This window comes from Pipistrellus kuhlii, unplaced genomic scaffold (genome assembly GCF_014108245.1).
Source record: "Pipistrellus kuhlii isolate mPipKuh1 unplaced genomic scaffold, mPipKuh1.p scaffold_m20_p_109, whole genome shotgun sequence".
Classification (NCBI taxonomy): Eukaryota; Metazoa; Chordata; class Mammalia; order Chiroptera; family Vespertilionidae; genus Pipistrellus; species Pipistrellus kuhlii.
The window spans coordinates 389,259-401,949 of NW_023425415.1; the positions used below are offsets into that span (position 1 = coordinate 389,259).

The window sequence follows — 12,691 nt, forward strand, 5'->3', positions numbered from 1 at the left end:
TGATTGGGGCACACCGACCATCAACTCCTAGCCCTTCAGCCTGAGGGGGGAGGGGGCCCTGTCCCCTTTTGCCACCACATGTGGCCTTCCCACCAGAGTGCAGCTAACATAGACAGCCCCCCAGTGTGGCCACTATGGAAGCTTGGTCAGACGTCATTCAGCCTATGGCTTGCAGTCTCCCTGGGCAAATGTCTAAAGCAAACCAAGCTGGCCCTAGCTGGTTTGGCTCATTGGATATAGAGCATCAGCCTGCAGACTGAAGGGTCCTGGGTTCAATTCCAGTCAAGGGCATTAAAATAATAATAATAATAATAATAATAATAATAAAGCAAACCAAGCTGCTCATGAAGGCTGGGCCTCCTGACACCTGCCCACTTGACAGCCCCCTCAGACTCTCCTGATTGACAGCCCACAATCCAGACCCACCCTTCATCTAGATCCCAGGAAAAGGACCAGATCCAGGCAGCCTCTACTCCAAGGTCTCAGCCCAGGGCCTCCAGGCAAACCTCGGGGCCCTCCAGCCAGCAGCTGCATCTTGTTTCTGACGCTGAAGACAAGACAGAGACCCCAGTGTGCAGGCCCGGAGGAAGTGGGTCAGCACAGGCTGTGAATGAGCCAGGCTGGGCCTGGCCTGGCCCCGTGCGGAGCTGGGCCCTGTTGTCCCTGTCCCGCTCTGCTCTCTCCTCCTCCCCTCACCCCCAAAATAGCTCCCGGGCGGGCGGGCGGTCTGGCCAAGACCCTCCCCTCCCGGGGGAGGCGGGGCGTGCTGCCCGGAGCCTGGCTTTAAGTCCCCGGGCTCCTGGGGATTTCCACTGCCTGGCTGGAGGCACCACTGAGGCCGCCCGTGCACCTAGCCCCCAGTCCGCCAGGCCACCTCCCGCAGCCATGTCCCGGCCGCTGACAGACCAGGAGAAGAGGAAGCAGATCAGCGTGCGCGGCCTGGCCGGCGTGGAGAACGTGACCGACCTGAAGAAGAGCTTCAACCGGCACCTGCACTTCACGCTGGTCAAGGACCGCAACGTGGCCACCCCCCGCGACTACTACTTCGCGCTGGCCCACACGGTGCGCGACCACCTGGTGGGCCGCTGGATCCGCACGCAGCAGCACTACTACGAGAAGGACCCCAAGGTGCTGCGGGGCACCCGGGCCGGGAAGGGGCGGGGCCGCGGGGGCCGGGATACGTGACCCAGGCGCAGCCCCTTCCCGGGGACCGGTTTTCCGTGGAAGTTTCCTGAGGCCAGAGGACCCAGGGTCCCCGGCCCAGGGGGGCTGGGCAGCCCAGGGGAGGAGCCCACGCAGCAGCAGGTCAGGGCGCTCACGTCCGGTGGGCCGGTTGCCAAGGCCCAGCACCCACTCTGAGTGGAGGGACTATGGGGGCGGGGGACAGGGGGGACAGGAAGACCCTTGAGGCCTGGGCTGGTGGATTGGACCTGAACTGAAAGACGGAGTCACTGGACGTGTGTGTGTGTGTGGTGTCTGGGCAGCAGGTGGTGGGCAGCTGGGGTGGCTGGGGCAATGGGATCAAGTGTCTTTGGGGTTAGTGGTAAATGTCAGCAACCCGATGCTTCGGGAAGGGGTGGGGGAGGGGCCGGTGGGTGGGGCAGAGAGGGGACCCCGGAGACCCGGCGCCATCCTGGATCCTGGTGCCTCCGCTCCCTCGCTGGGACGGCCACGGGGAGCTGAGCGCCGTAAGGCCCGGACAGGCTGACTCCAGCCATGAGTCATCGCGTGACCTTGAGCCAATGACTTTCTCTGAGCTCGGCCTCCCCCTGTCAGGGAGCGCTTGGACATATTTCTCAATGTCCCGGCTCCTTGCCGGCTGCCGGGAGGCTCCTGTGGGGCGGGCGGGGTTCGCCCCCTCTCCCAAGCACCCGGGTACCTGAGGGAGACACGGCCAGCCCCGCATTCCAGACGAGAAAGCGGGTTCGGAGAAGAAGACGGACGTGTCCAAAGTCAGAGGAAGTGCTGGCATCAGAACCTTACCTGCTGGGTCTCAGAGCCTGAAATGGGAAGAGGGAAGACAGACACGGGGCTGGGACAGGCGGGGACCCCGAGTGGGGCAGGGGCGGGGAGGGGTAGGCCTGCAGGGCCTGCCTAATGCTGGTGGGCGGCCCTGACCCCGCCCCTGCACATCTGTCTCCGGCAGAGGATCTACTACCTGTCTCTGGAGTTCTACATGGGCCGGACGCTGCAGAACACCATGGTGAACCTGGCCTTGGAGAACGCCTGCGATGAGGCCGTTTACCAGGTCTGGGGGGGCCGGGGGCGGGGCAGACCCGGGGTGTGGGGGCCTCCCCGGCTGGCCCTCGGCCCTGACTGCTGCCCCACCCTGCCCCCTCCAGCTGGGCCTGGACATGGAGGAGCTGGAGGAGATCGAGGAGGACGCCGGGCTGGGCAACGGGGGCCTGGGCCGGCTGGCAGGTGCGTGAGGGCCGCGGGGGCGGGTGGCACAGGATGCTTTGAGACGGGACCCTGACACCCGCCTCCCTGCCCGCCCCCAGCCTGCTTTCTGGACTCCATGGCGACCCTGGGCCTGGCGGCCTACGGCTACGGGATCCGCTACGAGTTTGGGATTTTTAACCAGAAGATCTGCGGGGGCTGGCAGGTGAGCAGCCTTGGGCCCCGATTTCATGGGGACCAGCAGTGAGGGAGGGAGCCCATGGGTCACCCATCTCCGGAGAGACCAGGGCAGCTGGGCCCCGTCTTGATGGAAAGCACCCTGCCCCTTCGCCACGGCCCCAATGCCAGCCGCTCACTCCTGAGCAGGCGGCAGGTGCCTCTTAGACTCCCACCGCACACCGGCCAGAGCCGCCGAGAGCCCTCATTTACCCCCTTCGGCCCCTTCGGCCCCGGCCCCTGCGCCTCCCTCCCTCCCGCGCCCGCCGCTGCCTCCCTCTCTCCCCCAACCTGCCCTGGGCTCAGATGGAGGAGGCCGATGACTGGCTGCGCTACGGCAACCCCTGGGAGAAGGCCCGGCCGGAGTTCACGCTGCCCGTGCACTTCTACGGCCGAGTGGAGCACACCAGCCAGGGCGTCAAGTGGGTGGACACCCAGGTGAGGACGGCGCCGGTGCCGGGGCACCCGGCTGGCTGCTCCTGGGCCCGCCCTTCCCCGGAGCCGCAGCTCCTTAGTGCTGGGGAGGGAGGAGCCGAGGTGCCCCAGCCCCATGGTGCTAGGCGGTTGTCGGCAGAAATCCATGACCGGGAATCGAACCCGGGACTCCGGTGTGCAGGACAATGCTCCTGCTGACTGCGCCACCCCGGCCAGGGCCAGTCACTGTGCTTGCTAATGGTGGGAGGCGGGCCAGCAGCGGTCACTGTGGTCAGCGGGGCGTCAGCTCCTGGGGTGGCCTTGGCCTCTGTGACTCCTCCGGTCAGGCCCCGGGACCCCACAGCCCTTTCCTGCGTCCGGAGTGTCCTCAGGTGTGCGCAGGCCGGGGTGCCAGGGCACCGGCAGCGCCCACCCTGCCTCTTCCTCCCATAATCCCTACAGCACCCGCCAGGCGGGCCGGGGGGAGGGGGCCTGGGTGTCCTCTCTGTGAGTGAGGCTGGGGGGAGGGGGGAGGGGGCCTGGGTGTCCTCTCTGTGAGTGAGGCCGGGGGGAGGGGGGGAGGGGGCCTGGGTGTCCTCTCTGTGAGTGAGGCCGGGGGGAGGGGGCCTGGGTGTCCTCTCTGTGAGTGAGGCTGGGGGGAGGGGGGAGGGGGCCTGGGTGTCCTCTCTGTGAGTGAGGCCGGGGGGAGGGGGGGAGGGGGCCTGGTGTCCTCTCTGTGAGTGAGGCCGGGGGGAGGGGGCCTGGGTGTCCTCTCTGTGAGTGAGGCCGGGGGGGGGGGGCCTGGGTGTCCTCTCTGAGTGAGGCCAGGGGGAGGGGGCCTGGGTGTCCTCTCTGAGTGAGGCCAGGGGGCCGGGGGGAAGGGGCCTGGGTGTCCTCTCTGTGAGTGAGGCCAGGGGGCCGGGGGGAAGGGTCCTGGGTGCCCTCTCTGTGAGTGAGGCCGGGGGAAGGGGCCTGGGTGTCCTCTCTGAGTGAGGCCGGGGGGAGGGGGCCTGGGTGTCCTCTCTGTGAGTGAGGCCGGGGGGAGGGGGCCTGGGTGTCCTCTCTGAGTGAGGCCAGGGGGAGGGGCCTGGGTGTCCTCTCTGTGAGTGAGGCCGGGGGGCCGGGGGGAGGGGGCCTGGGTGTCCTCTCTGTGAGTGAGGCCGGGGGGAGGGGGCCTGGGTGTCCTCTCTGTGAGTGAGGCCGGGGGGAGGGGGCCTGGGTGTCCTCTCTGAGTGAGGCCAGGGGGAGGGGGCCTGGGTGTCCTCTCTGTGAGTGAGGCCGGGGGCCGGGGGGAGGGGGCCTGGGTGTCCTCTCTGTGAGTGAGGCCAGGGGGCCGGGGGGAGGGGGCCTGGGTGTCCTCTCTGTGAGTGAGGCTGGGGGGCCGGGGGGAGGGGGCCTGGGTGTCCTCTCTGTGAGTGAGGCCGGGGGGAAGGGGCCTGGGTGTCCTCTCTGAGTGAGGCCGGGGGGAAGGGGCCTGGGTGTCCTCTCTGTGAGTGAGGCCGGGGGGCCGGGGGGAGGGGGCCTGGGTGTCCTCTCTGAGTGGGGCCGGGGGGAGGGGGCCTGGGTGTCCTCTCTGTGAGTGAGGCCGGGGGGAGGGGGCCTGGGTGTCCTCTCTGAGTGAGGCCGGGGGGAGGGGGCCTGGGTGTCCTCTCTGTGAGTGAGGCCGGGGGGCCGGGGGGAGGGGGCCTGGGTGTCCTCTCTGAGTGAGGCCGGGGGGAGGGGGCCTGGGTGTCCTCTCTGTGAGTGAGGCCGGGGGGAGGGGGCCTGGGTGTCCTCTCTGAGTGAGGCCGGGGGGAGGGGGCCTGGGTGTCCTCTCTGAGTGAGGCCGGGGGGAGGGGGCCTGGGTGTCCTCTCTGAGTGAGGCCGGGGGGAGGGGGCCTGGGTGTCCTCTCTGAGTGAGGCCGGGGGGAGGGGGCCTGGGTGTCCTCTCTGAGTGAGGCCGGGGGGAGGGGCCGGGGGGAGGGGGCCTGGGTGTCCTCTCTGAGTGAGGCTGGAGAGGTGAGGCTGGCGGAGGTTACCCACCGTCGGGACTGGACCCTCGGTGGGAGTTGGCAGGGCGGGGACGGAGCCTGGAGTCCGGCTCGGAGGGCCCCCGGTGAGACGCAGCCGCGCCGGCTCCCGCCCGCAGGTGGTGCTGGCCATGCCCTACGACACGCCGGTGCCCGGCTACCGCAACAACGTCGTCAACACCATGCGCCTGTGGTCCGCCAAGGCCCCCAACGACTTCAACCTCAAGGACTGTGAGTCCCTCCCCACTCCAGCCCGCACCGCCCCGCCTGCCCCTGCCCCTGCCCCTGCCCCTGCCCCTGCCCCTGCCCCTGCCCCTGCCCCTGCCCCTGCCCCTGACCCTGCCCCCTTCTGTCCCCCAGTCAACATCGGCGGCTACATCCAGGCCGTCCTGGACCGCAACCTGGCTGAGAACATCTCCCGTGTCCTGTACCCCAACGACAACGTAGGTCTCCCGGGCTGGGCAGGAGGCGCCTCTCTGTGCCCTCGTCACAGCCAGGCCTAGTGCTGGGTGTGTCCTGTGTGCCCCTCCCCGGTGCAGTGGGAGGATGCCCGAGTCCTGGGGCAGCGGGTAGGGTGGGCACTGCCCATGACTGCTGCTTGGTGGGGAGGACCGCCCTGGAGAGGGGCAGCCAGGCCTCCGGGCCCGTGTCTGTGGGTCTCTCCTGACCTCACCCGCCACCGCGGTCGGCCTGCCCTCGGCCCTGACGCCCTCTGCCTGCGCCGCCCCCAGTTCTTCGAGGGCAAGGAGCTGCGGCTGAAGCAGGAGTACTTCGTGGTGGCCGCCACGCTCCAGGACATCATCCGCCGCTTCAAGTCCTCCAAGTTCGGCTGCCGCGACCCCGTGCGCACCAGCTTCGACGCCTTCCCCGACAAGGTAGCTGCAGGCCGCAGGGAGGTCCCGGCCAGGGAGGCCGCCTGCACCTCGCCTCCTGCCTCAGCCGCCCCGGGGTGCAGAGGGGGCACGGCGGCTGGCGGCTGGGTGTATGTGAGGTGACAGGCTCCGGGTCCTCGGTCCATCGGCACACAGCTGGGCGTCACAGCTGCTCCCGCCTCACAGCTGCTCCCAGAGAGCCTAGCGCTGTACGGGGCCTCTGACTGATGGGACAAAGGTTTGGAGCCCGGCCCGACTCCCTGCCCGCGCCCCTCCCAACAGGTGGCCATCCAGCTCAACGACACGCACCCCTCCCTGGCCATCCCCGAGCTGATGAGGATCCTGGTGGACCTGGAGCACCTGGACTGGGACAAGGTGGGCTGACCTCAGGACCCTCTGCCCCCACTGCCCCCCTGCCTCGGCGTCCCCTTTCCGGCCTGGGGGGTGTGTGGCAAGATGTGAGTGGAGCCCCCACGGGACAGACGGCAGGGGGAGGCCGGGAGGGTGGCTGTCCTCGCACCCCGCACCGCAGTGGCAGGGCGGGGCTCCTGGCTGCAGTGTGTGTGGAGGGCCCGGGGCTGATGCGGGACCGGTCCTGCCTCCTCTGCCAGGCCTGGGAGGTGACGGTGAAGACCTGCGCCTACACCAACCACACGGTGCTGCCCGAGGCGCTGGAGCGCTGGCCCGTGCACCTCTTGGAGACGCTGCTGCCACGGCACCTGCAGATCATCTACGAGATCAACCAGCGCTTCCTCAACGTGAGCGGCGGGGTCCGGGCTCCGGGCAGGTCTGAGGGGGCGGCCGGCTCGGGTCCGGGCCTAGCTCTGGCTCTCCCGGCACAGCGGGTGGCGGCCGCCTTCCCGGGGGACGTGGACCGGCTGCGGCGCATGTCCCTGGTGGAGGAGGGCGCGGTGAAGCGCATCAACATGGCGCACCTGTGCATCACCGGGTCCCATGCCGTCAACGGCGTGGCTCGCATCCACTCCGAGATCCTCAAGAAGACCATGTGAGGCCCGCCCCTCCGGCCCCGCCCACTCACAGCCCCACCCACCCAAGCCACGCCCATTCTCACACCACTGGCCCGTCCACCTATAGACCCGCCCACCAGGGCCCCGCCCACCCACAGCCACACCCACACCCACTCATAGCCTCGACAACACGCACGTTGGTCCGCCCACTGATAGACCCGCCCACTAACAGCCACGCCCACCTATGGCCCGCCCCTCACTGCACAGCACAGCTGGCCCTTCCACAGGTAGCATCGCTCTCACAAGCTCCCACAGCCTGGACGTGGGGTCCAGTCCTGTGCCCAGATGGCCCTCTCGCACACAGCAGCACCTCAGACCCCCAGGCCTCTTTCATCCAGAACCCAGGATGGGGCCCCAAAGGAGGCCTCATCCCACAGGGGTGAGGGGTGACCGCCCCCTGTTCCCCCAATTCTGCAGCTTCAAGGACTTCTATGAGCTGGAGCCTCATAAGTTCCAGAACAAGACCAATGGTATCACCCCTCGGCGCTGGCTGGTTATGTGTAACCCTGGGCTGGCAGAGGTCATTGCTGAGGTGAGAGGTCACTGCGCGGCCAGGAGGGTCAACACGGGCTCCTGCGGGGACCAGCGGGGTGTGGCCATGTAGGTGGTGACTGGGGGTGGTGCAGGGCCGACATCCTTGTTGCGTTTTGTTCCCCAAGCCTTGCACGCACGCAGGGGGGGCGGACCCACTTCCTTACTTGCATGAGGATGTGCTAAGGGCTGGAGAGGCCCTGGCTCTGACAGTCACCCGGAGTTTACAGTCTCCTGGAGGGTCACCAATAGGTCACCCCCGAAGTGGCCTGTAAGGGGACAGAGACTGGGAGCAGGAAGGCGAGTCATTGCCCGTATGAGGAACTGGCCAGGAGGTCAGCTCAAGGCCAGGCGGGGAGGAAGATGGACAGTTACAGGTCACAGGGTGGGGGGGGGAGCTGGCGAGGGAGGAGCAGTCTGCGCGGGTGGGGCTTGTCTGGCCTGGAAGGGACGCCCTGTGAGGAGGACGAGGAGAGGAAGGAGCCTGACCGGGAGCCCTCTTCCCACAGCGCATCGGGGAGGATTACATCTCAGACCTGGACCAGCTGCGCAAACTGCTCTCCTATGTGGACGACGAAGCCTTCATTCGGGATGTGGCCAAAGTGAAGCAGGTGAGGAGCCAGGCGGCCTGGGCCCGCCCACTTAGAGGTCAGGCCGGGCGTGCCAGGCGTGGAGCTGGAGGGCCGGACGTCCAAGCCAGGCATGGCCAATGGCATCTCTCCTGCCACCGCAGGCCGCTGGTAGAAGTTGCATGAAGTCCGTGGTAGGCAGGCATCGATGACCTCCCTGGAAGAGTGCTGACATTGACTAGCAATGTCTGCCCCGGTGTAGGCCTGGACAGGTGGCCTCTACCCTCCACCTCCGGGGAAAGACGTGAGGCTGGAGGGTCTCCCGAGGCCTGTCGGTGAGCTCCCCCTCCCCTGCCTTCAGGAGAACAAGCTGAAGTTCTCGGCGTATCTGGAGAACGAGTACAAACTCCGGATCAACCCCAACTCGCTCTTCGACGTCCAGGTGAAGCGGATCCATGAATACAAACGCCAGCTCCTCAACTGCCTCCACATCATCACCCTGTACAACCGTGAGCGCCGGGCCCCGCTCCGGCTCTGGGCTCTCCCTCCATCGCCCCCCAGCAGACTGCGTGCCTCTTAGACAACAACTCCTCTCGCCTTGGAGCAGCTCCTGGGACATGGGATTATCCCCATTTTACAAATGGGCAAACTGAGGCTCAGAGAGGGGAAAGGGACAGATCTGAGGTCACATAGCAAGTGACCAAGGCCTGCCTACTTTCTCCCGGCGTGGGCCTTGGCGGATGGGGACTGTCAGGAGCTACCCCCAGACGGAACTGGCCGCTTCACCCCTCTTTCTCCACAGGCATCAAGAAGGAACCCAACAAGTTCGTTGTGCCCCGCACGGTGATGATTGGAGGGAAGGTGAGAAGCTGGCCCCAGGCCATGCCTCTGGTCTTTGGATATCCGGGTTGAGGTCAGCCTTGGCTGTGTTGCAGATGGGGGTAGGGGCTTTGGCCATGGAGCTGACTCCAGACGGTGCCCCCGCAGGCTGCCCCTGGGTACCACATGGCCAAGATGATCATTAAACTCATCACGTCCATTGGGGATGTGGTCAACCACGACCCGGTGGTGGGAGACCGGCTCCGCGTGATCTTTCTGGAGAACTACAGGGTCTCGCTGGCCGAGAAAGGTGGGGCGCCTCACTGACGGGGACCCTCGGGAGGCCCAGCTAGTTTGGTGCCTGGAAGAGGCCTCTTCCTGAGGGACTTGCACTTTCAAGAAGAATCTGGAGAGGGCAATAACTACACCATGAGGGTGTCCCCTTACACCCTGAGGGTGTCCCCTTAAACCCTGAGGGTGTCCCCTGGGCTCCCTGGCAGCATGGGTAAAATTATAGGGGAGATGGGCCTGGTTGGTGTTTGTCAAGTCACACAATGGATCCGGGTTAGATCCCAGATGTCCAAGGATCACCAAGGGGTTGGAGGCGGAGAAGGAGGCCCAGTGGCTGAGGACTGGAGGGTGGGGCGGAAGGGGCTTTGAACCTGGCTGTGCCTAGGACCAGCTCTCCCCACAGCTGACCCTGTTCTGCTGCTGCCCAACAGTGATCCCGGCCGCCGACCTCTCTGAGCAGATCTCCACTGCGGGCACTGAGGCCTCAGGCACTGGCAACATGAAGTTCATGCTCAACGGGGCTCTGACCATTGGCACCATGGACGGGGCCAATGTGGAGATGGCAGAAGAGGCGGGAGAGGAGAACTTCTTTATCTTCGGCATGCGGGAGGAGGACGTGGCCAAGCTCGACCAGAGGGGGTATGGGGGCAAAAGTCCTTACTTAAGAGTCTGTGGGCAGGAGGCACCGAGGTGTGGCTGCTGGAGGGTAGGGCTGGGAGCAAAGGGCATGGAGAGGCCAGTGCAGGCTGCCCAAGGTCGTAGTTATGCCATCAGAATTCTGGAAAACTGTTGAGGTAACTTACCAAAGAAAAGGTTAATGAAACAGGAAAAGAAAGAGTAATGCAGAACGGAAGGAAAAGGAAGAGGAAATTATATCAATCCTAAGAGATAATATTACCCTGGAATTGGAAGTAAACTAAATTCTTAGTTCCCTGGCAGCCATGGCAGAAAGGGAAATCTATAATAATAAAAGCGTAATATGCTAAGTAGAACGGATGACCTTCCGGATGAAGGCGGGGCTGAGAGGGAAGCCGGTGCCGCAGCCAGGGGGAGGAAGGCGGCTCTTGCACAGATTTCGTGCGCTGGGCCTCTAGGAAGAACATAAACGTTAACTGTGCATATGGCCGGAAGATAGGTCTTTAGAGGAGACATTTCCCTGGCGTTATCTTTTCAAAATTTATTTTTAAATATGATTTTTTTCTTATAAAAGCAATAATGGAAAAATACAAGACCACAAAAAACAAAATAACTGTCACCCATAATTTCATCACCTAGATTTAAAGTCACAGTTCTCTTTTTCTATGCACTCTGGTATTTATATGTGTGTGTGTATGTGTAGGGGCTTTTTTGTTTTATTTTTCTTTCTTTTGTATGTGTAATTTTTGAAAGTTAGGAATAACATATATATGTAATTTTGAACCCTGATATCTTATTTAACGGTGGAAAGGCATTTTCCATGTCATTAAATAGTCTTCAAAAATATTTTATTTTATTTTTATTATTATTTAAAAATATATATTTTATTGATTTTTTACAGAAAGGAAGGGACAGGGATAGAGAGTTAGAAACATTGATGAGAGAGAAACATCGATCAGCTGCCTCTTGAACACCCCCTACTAGGGATGTGCCCCGAAACCAAGTACATGCCCTTGACCGGAATCAAACCTGGGACCCTTCAGTCTGCAGGCCAATGCTCTATCCACCGAGCCAAACTGGTCAGGGCTTCAAAAATATTTTAAACGATTGTGTAGTGTTCCATCCTGTGGACATGTCATAACTTATTCAACCACTCCATCTAGTTAGACATTAAAGACGATATTCCATGTTGGTATAAATGCCACTGTCATGATCAACCTTTTACATCTCTGGCCACATCGCCATCAGTTCCTTAAGATAAATTCCTAGAGGGGCTATGTCTGAGCCACATTGTTTTCCAGAAAGTTGGTACCAGTTTACACCCCTACCAACAGCGTAGGAGAGCTGGCATTCAATATTGAAAGGCATTTCCCTGTGAAGCCTGACTCGGAGGTTCAGACGTGGTCCTTTGGGCCAGAGGGAGACGTGACACATGACATGTGTGCCACTAGGCTCCAGAAGAACAGTGTTGGCTGCAGGATGGAGAATGGACTGGAGGGAGAGAAGTGCAGGCGGAGGCCGGTGTGGGCACTCACACCTTCATGCTAGAAGAGTCACTGACGGCAAAGCAGGGCGGGGGTAGGGAGCAGGGACATCGCTGAGGAGGTGGCCTCAGTTTCTGGCTGAAGAGGGGCGGGGAAGGAAGAGAGAAGCCTGGCCTTGGGGATGCTTGTGAATCCTGGTGGCTGAGAGATGGAAGTGGGGCCCTTGAGAGAGCAGAGGAAAGAGACATTCATGGAAGAAGCACGCTGCCAGGAGATGGTAGTGTGTGACACTGCTTTCTGCCCCCCCCCAGGCCTCGGTTTCCTCATCCCCATAAAAGGTGATGAAAAGCCGAGCACAGAAGGCAGAGGGCCTCCAGGGAAGGAATGCAGTGGCAGCAGCAGGGAGGGGGGAGCAGGCTGGCCCTGGCCTCAGGACTTGGGGGTTTTCTCTGGAGGAAGAACCCCCCCCCCCTCCTGGGTGCTGACTGCGGCACCCCTGCAGGTACAACGCCCAGGAGTACTACGACCGCATCCCTGAGCTTCGCCAGGTCATCGAGCAGCTGAGCAGCGGCTTCTTCTCCCCCAAGCAGCCCGACCTGTTCAAGGACATTGTCAACATGCTCATGCACCACGACCGGTGAGCCAGCCGCTGGGGGCCTGGCAGGGGGCGCTGCTGGGCTGGGCAGGGCTGGGTGTGTGAAGGGGCTGGACGGGGCTCCTGGCAGGTGGGGCCGGCTCCCCGGGGAGCAGCATCCCTCTCCTCCGGGGCCCCCAGGCGTCCACCGGGACAGGATGGGCTGGGCCTTGACCTCAGGGAGCTCCCTGCCTGCCCGTTCCCCTCCAGGTTTAAAGTCTTTGCAGATTATGAAGACTACATTAAATGCCAGGAGAAAGTCAGTGCCCTGTACAAGGTAAGGGGTCCTCTGCCAGGGGCTGGCAGGGCTGGGGGGATCCCGCCGGCAGTGACCCCAGCCTTTCCCTTTGGCCTGTAGAACCCGAGAGAGTGGACGCGGATGGTGATCCGGAACATAGCCACCTCCGGCAAGTTCTCCAGCGACCGCACCATTGCCCAGTATGCCCGGGAGATCTGGGGCGTGGAGCCCTCCCGCCAGCCCCTGCCGGCCCCCGATGATCTGGCCTGAGCCTCCAGACCGGACCCCCAACCTGCCCCCCTGCCCCTGACAGTCTGTTTGCAACCCCTTGGGCCAGCCCCAGCGCCTCACCCGGAGGCTGGGCACTGGAGGTAGATCTGTAAGCCTCTTTCTGCAACCCTCACTCACTCCCAGCCTGAGGTCACACCCTCCATTTTGGCTGAGGACACTGCTCCATCCTGTCTTCCTCGGGCTTCCTGCCCCCTCCTATTTATGGGTCTGACCCACCGTCCGCCCTCCTTCCCCCCCAATAAACTGACTCTCCTTGGGA

General features: G+C 63.5%; 1 protein-coding gene across 1 annotated transcript; it reads left to right on the forward strand.

The window, feature by feature from the left end:
• The first annotated feature begins 532 nt into the window (after window positions 1-532).
• PYGM (glycogen phosphorylase, muscle associated) lies at window positions 533-12,691 on the forward strand. The gene is made up of 20 exons (XM_036430492.2): window positions 533-1,128; window positions 2,147-2,248; window positions 2,343-2,421; window positions 2,502-2,605; window positions 2,923-3,054; window positions 5,159-5,270; window positions 5,400-5,482; window positions 5,771-5,914; window positions 6,194-6,286; window positions 6,523-6,669; window positions 6,754-6,917; window positions 7,357-7,471; window positions 7,980-8,081; window positions 8,401-8,548; window positions 8,842-8,900; window positions 9,027-9,168; window positions 9,581-9,788; window positions 11,772-11,906; window positions 12,114-12,180; window positions 12,262-12,691. The coding sequence occupies exons 1-20, from the start codon at window positions 886-888 to the stop codon at window positions 12,409-12,411; spliced, it is 2,529 nt and encodes an 842-aa protein (XP_036286385.1). The 5' UTR covers window positions 533-885; the 3' UTR covers window positions 12,412-12,691.

Excerpts from the sequence above, each read along its gene's own strand:
- PYGM (XM_036430492.2), top strand. The coding sequence starts at position 886 with ATGTCCCGGCCGCTGACAGACCAGGAGAAGAGGAAGCAGATCAGCGTG. Across the intron at positions 2,606-2,922 it reads AGATCTGCGGGGGCTGGCAG|ATGGAGGAGGCCGATGACTG; the intron begins GTGAGCAGCCTT and ends CCCTGGGCTCAG. Across the intron at positions 8,549-8,841 it reads CATCATCACCCTGTACAACC|GCATCAAGAAGGAACCCAAC; the intron begins GTGAGCGCCGGG and ends CTTTCTCCACAG.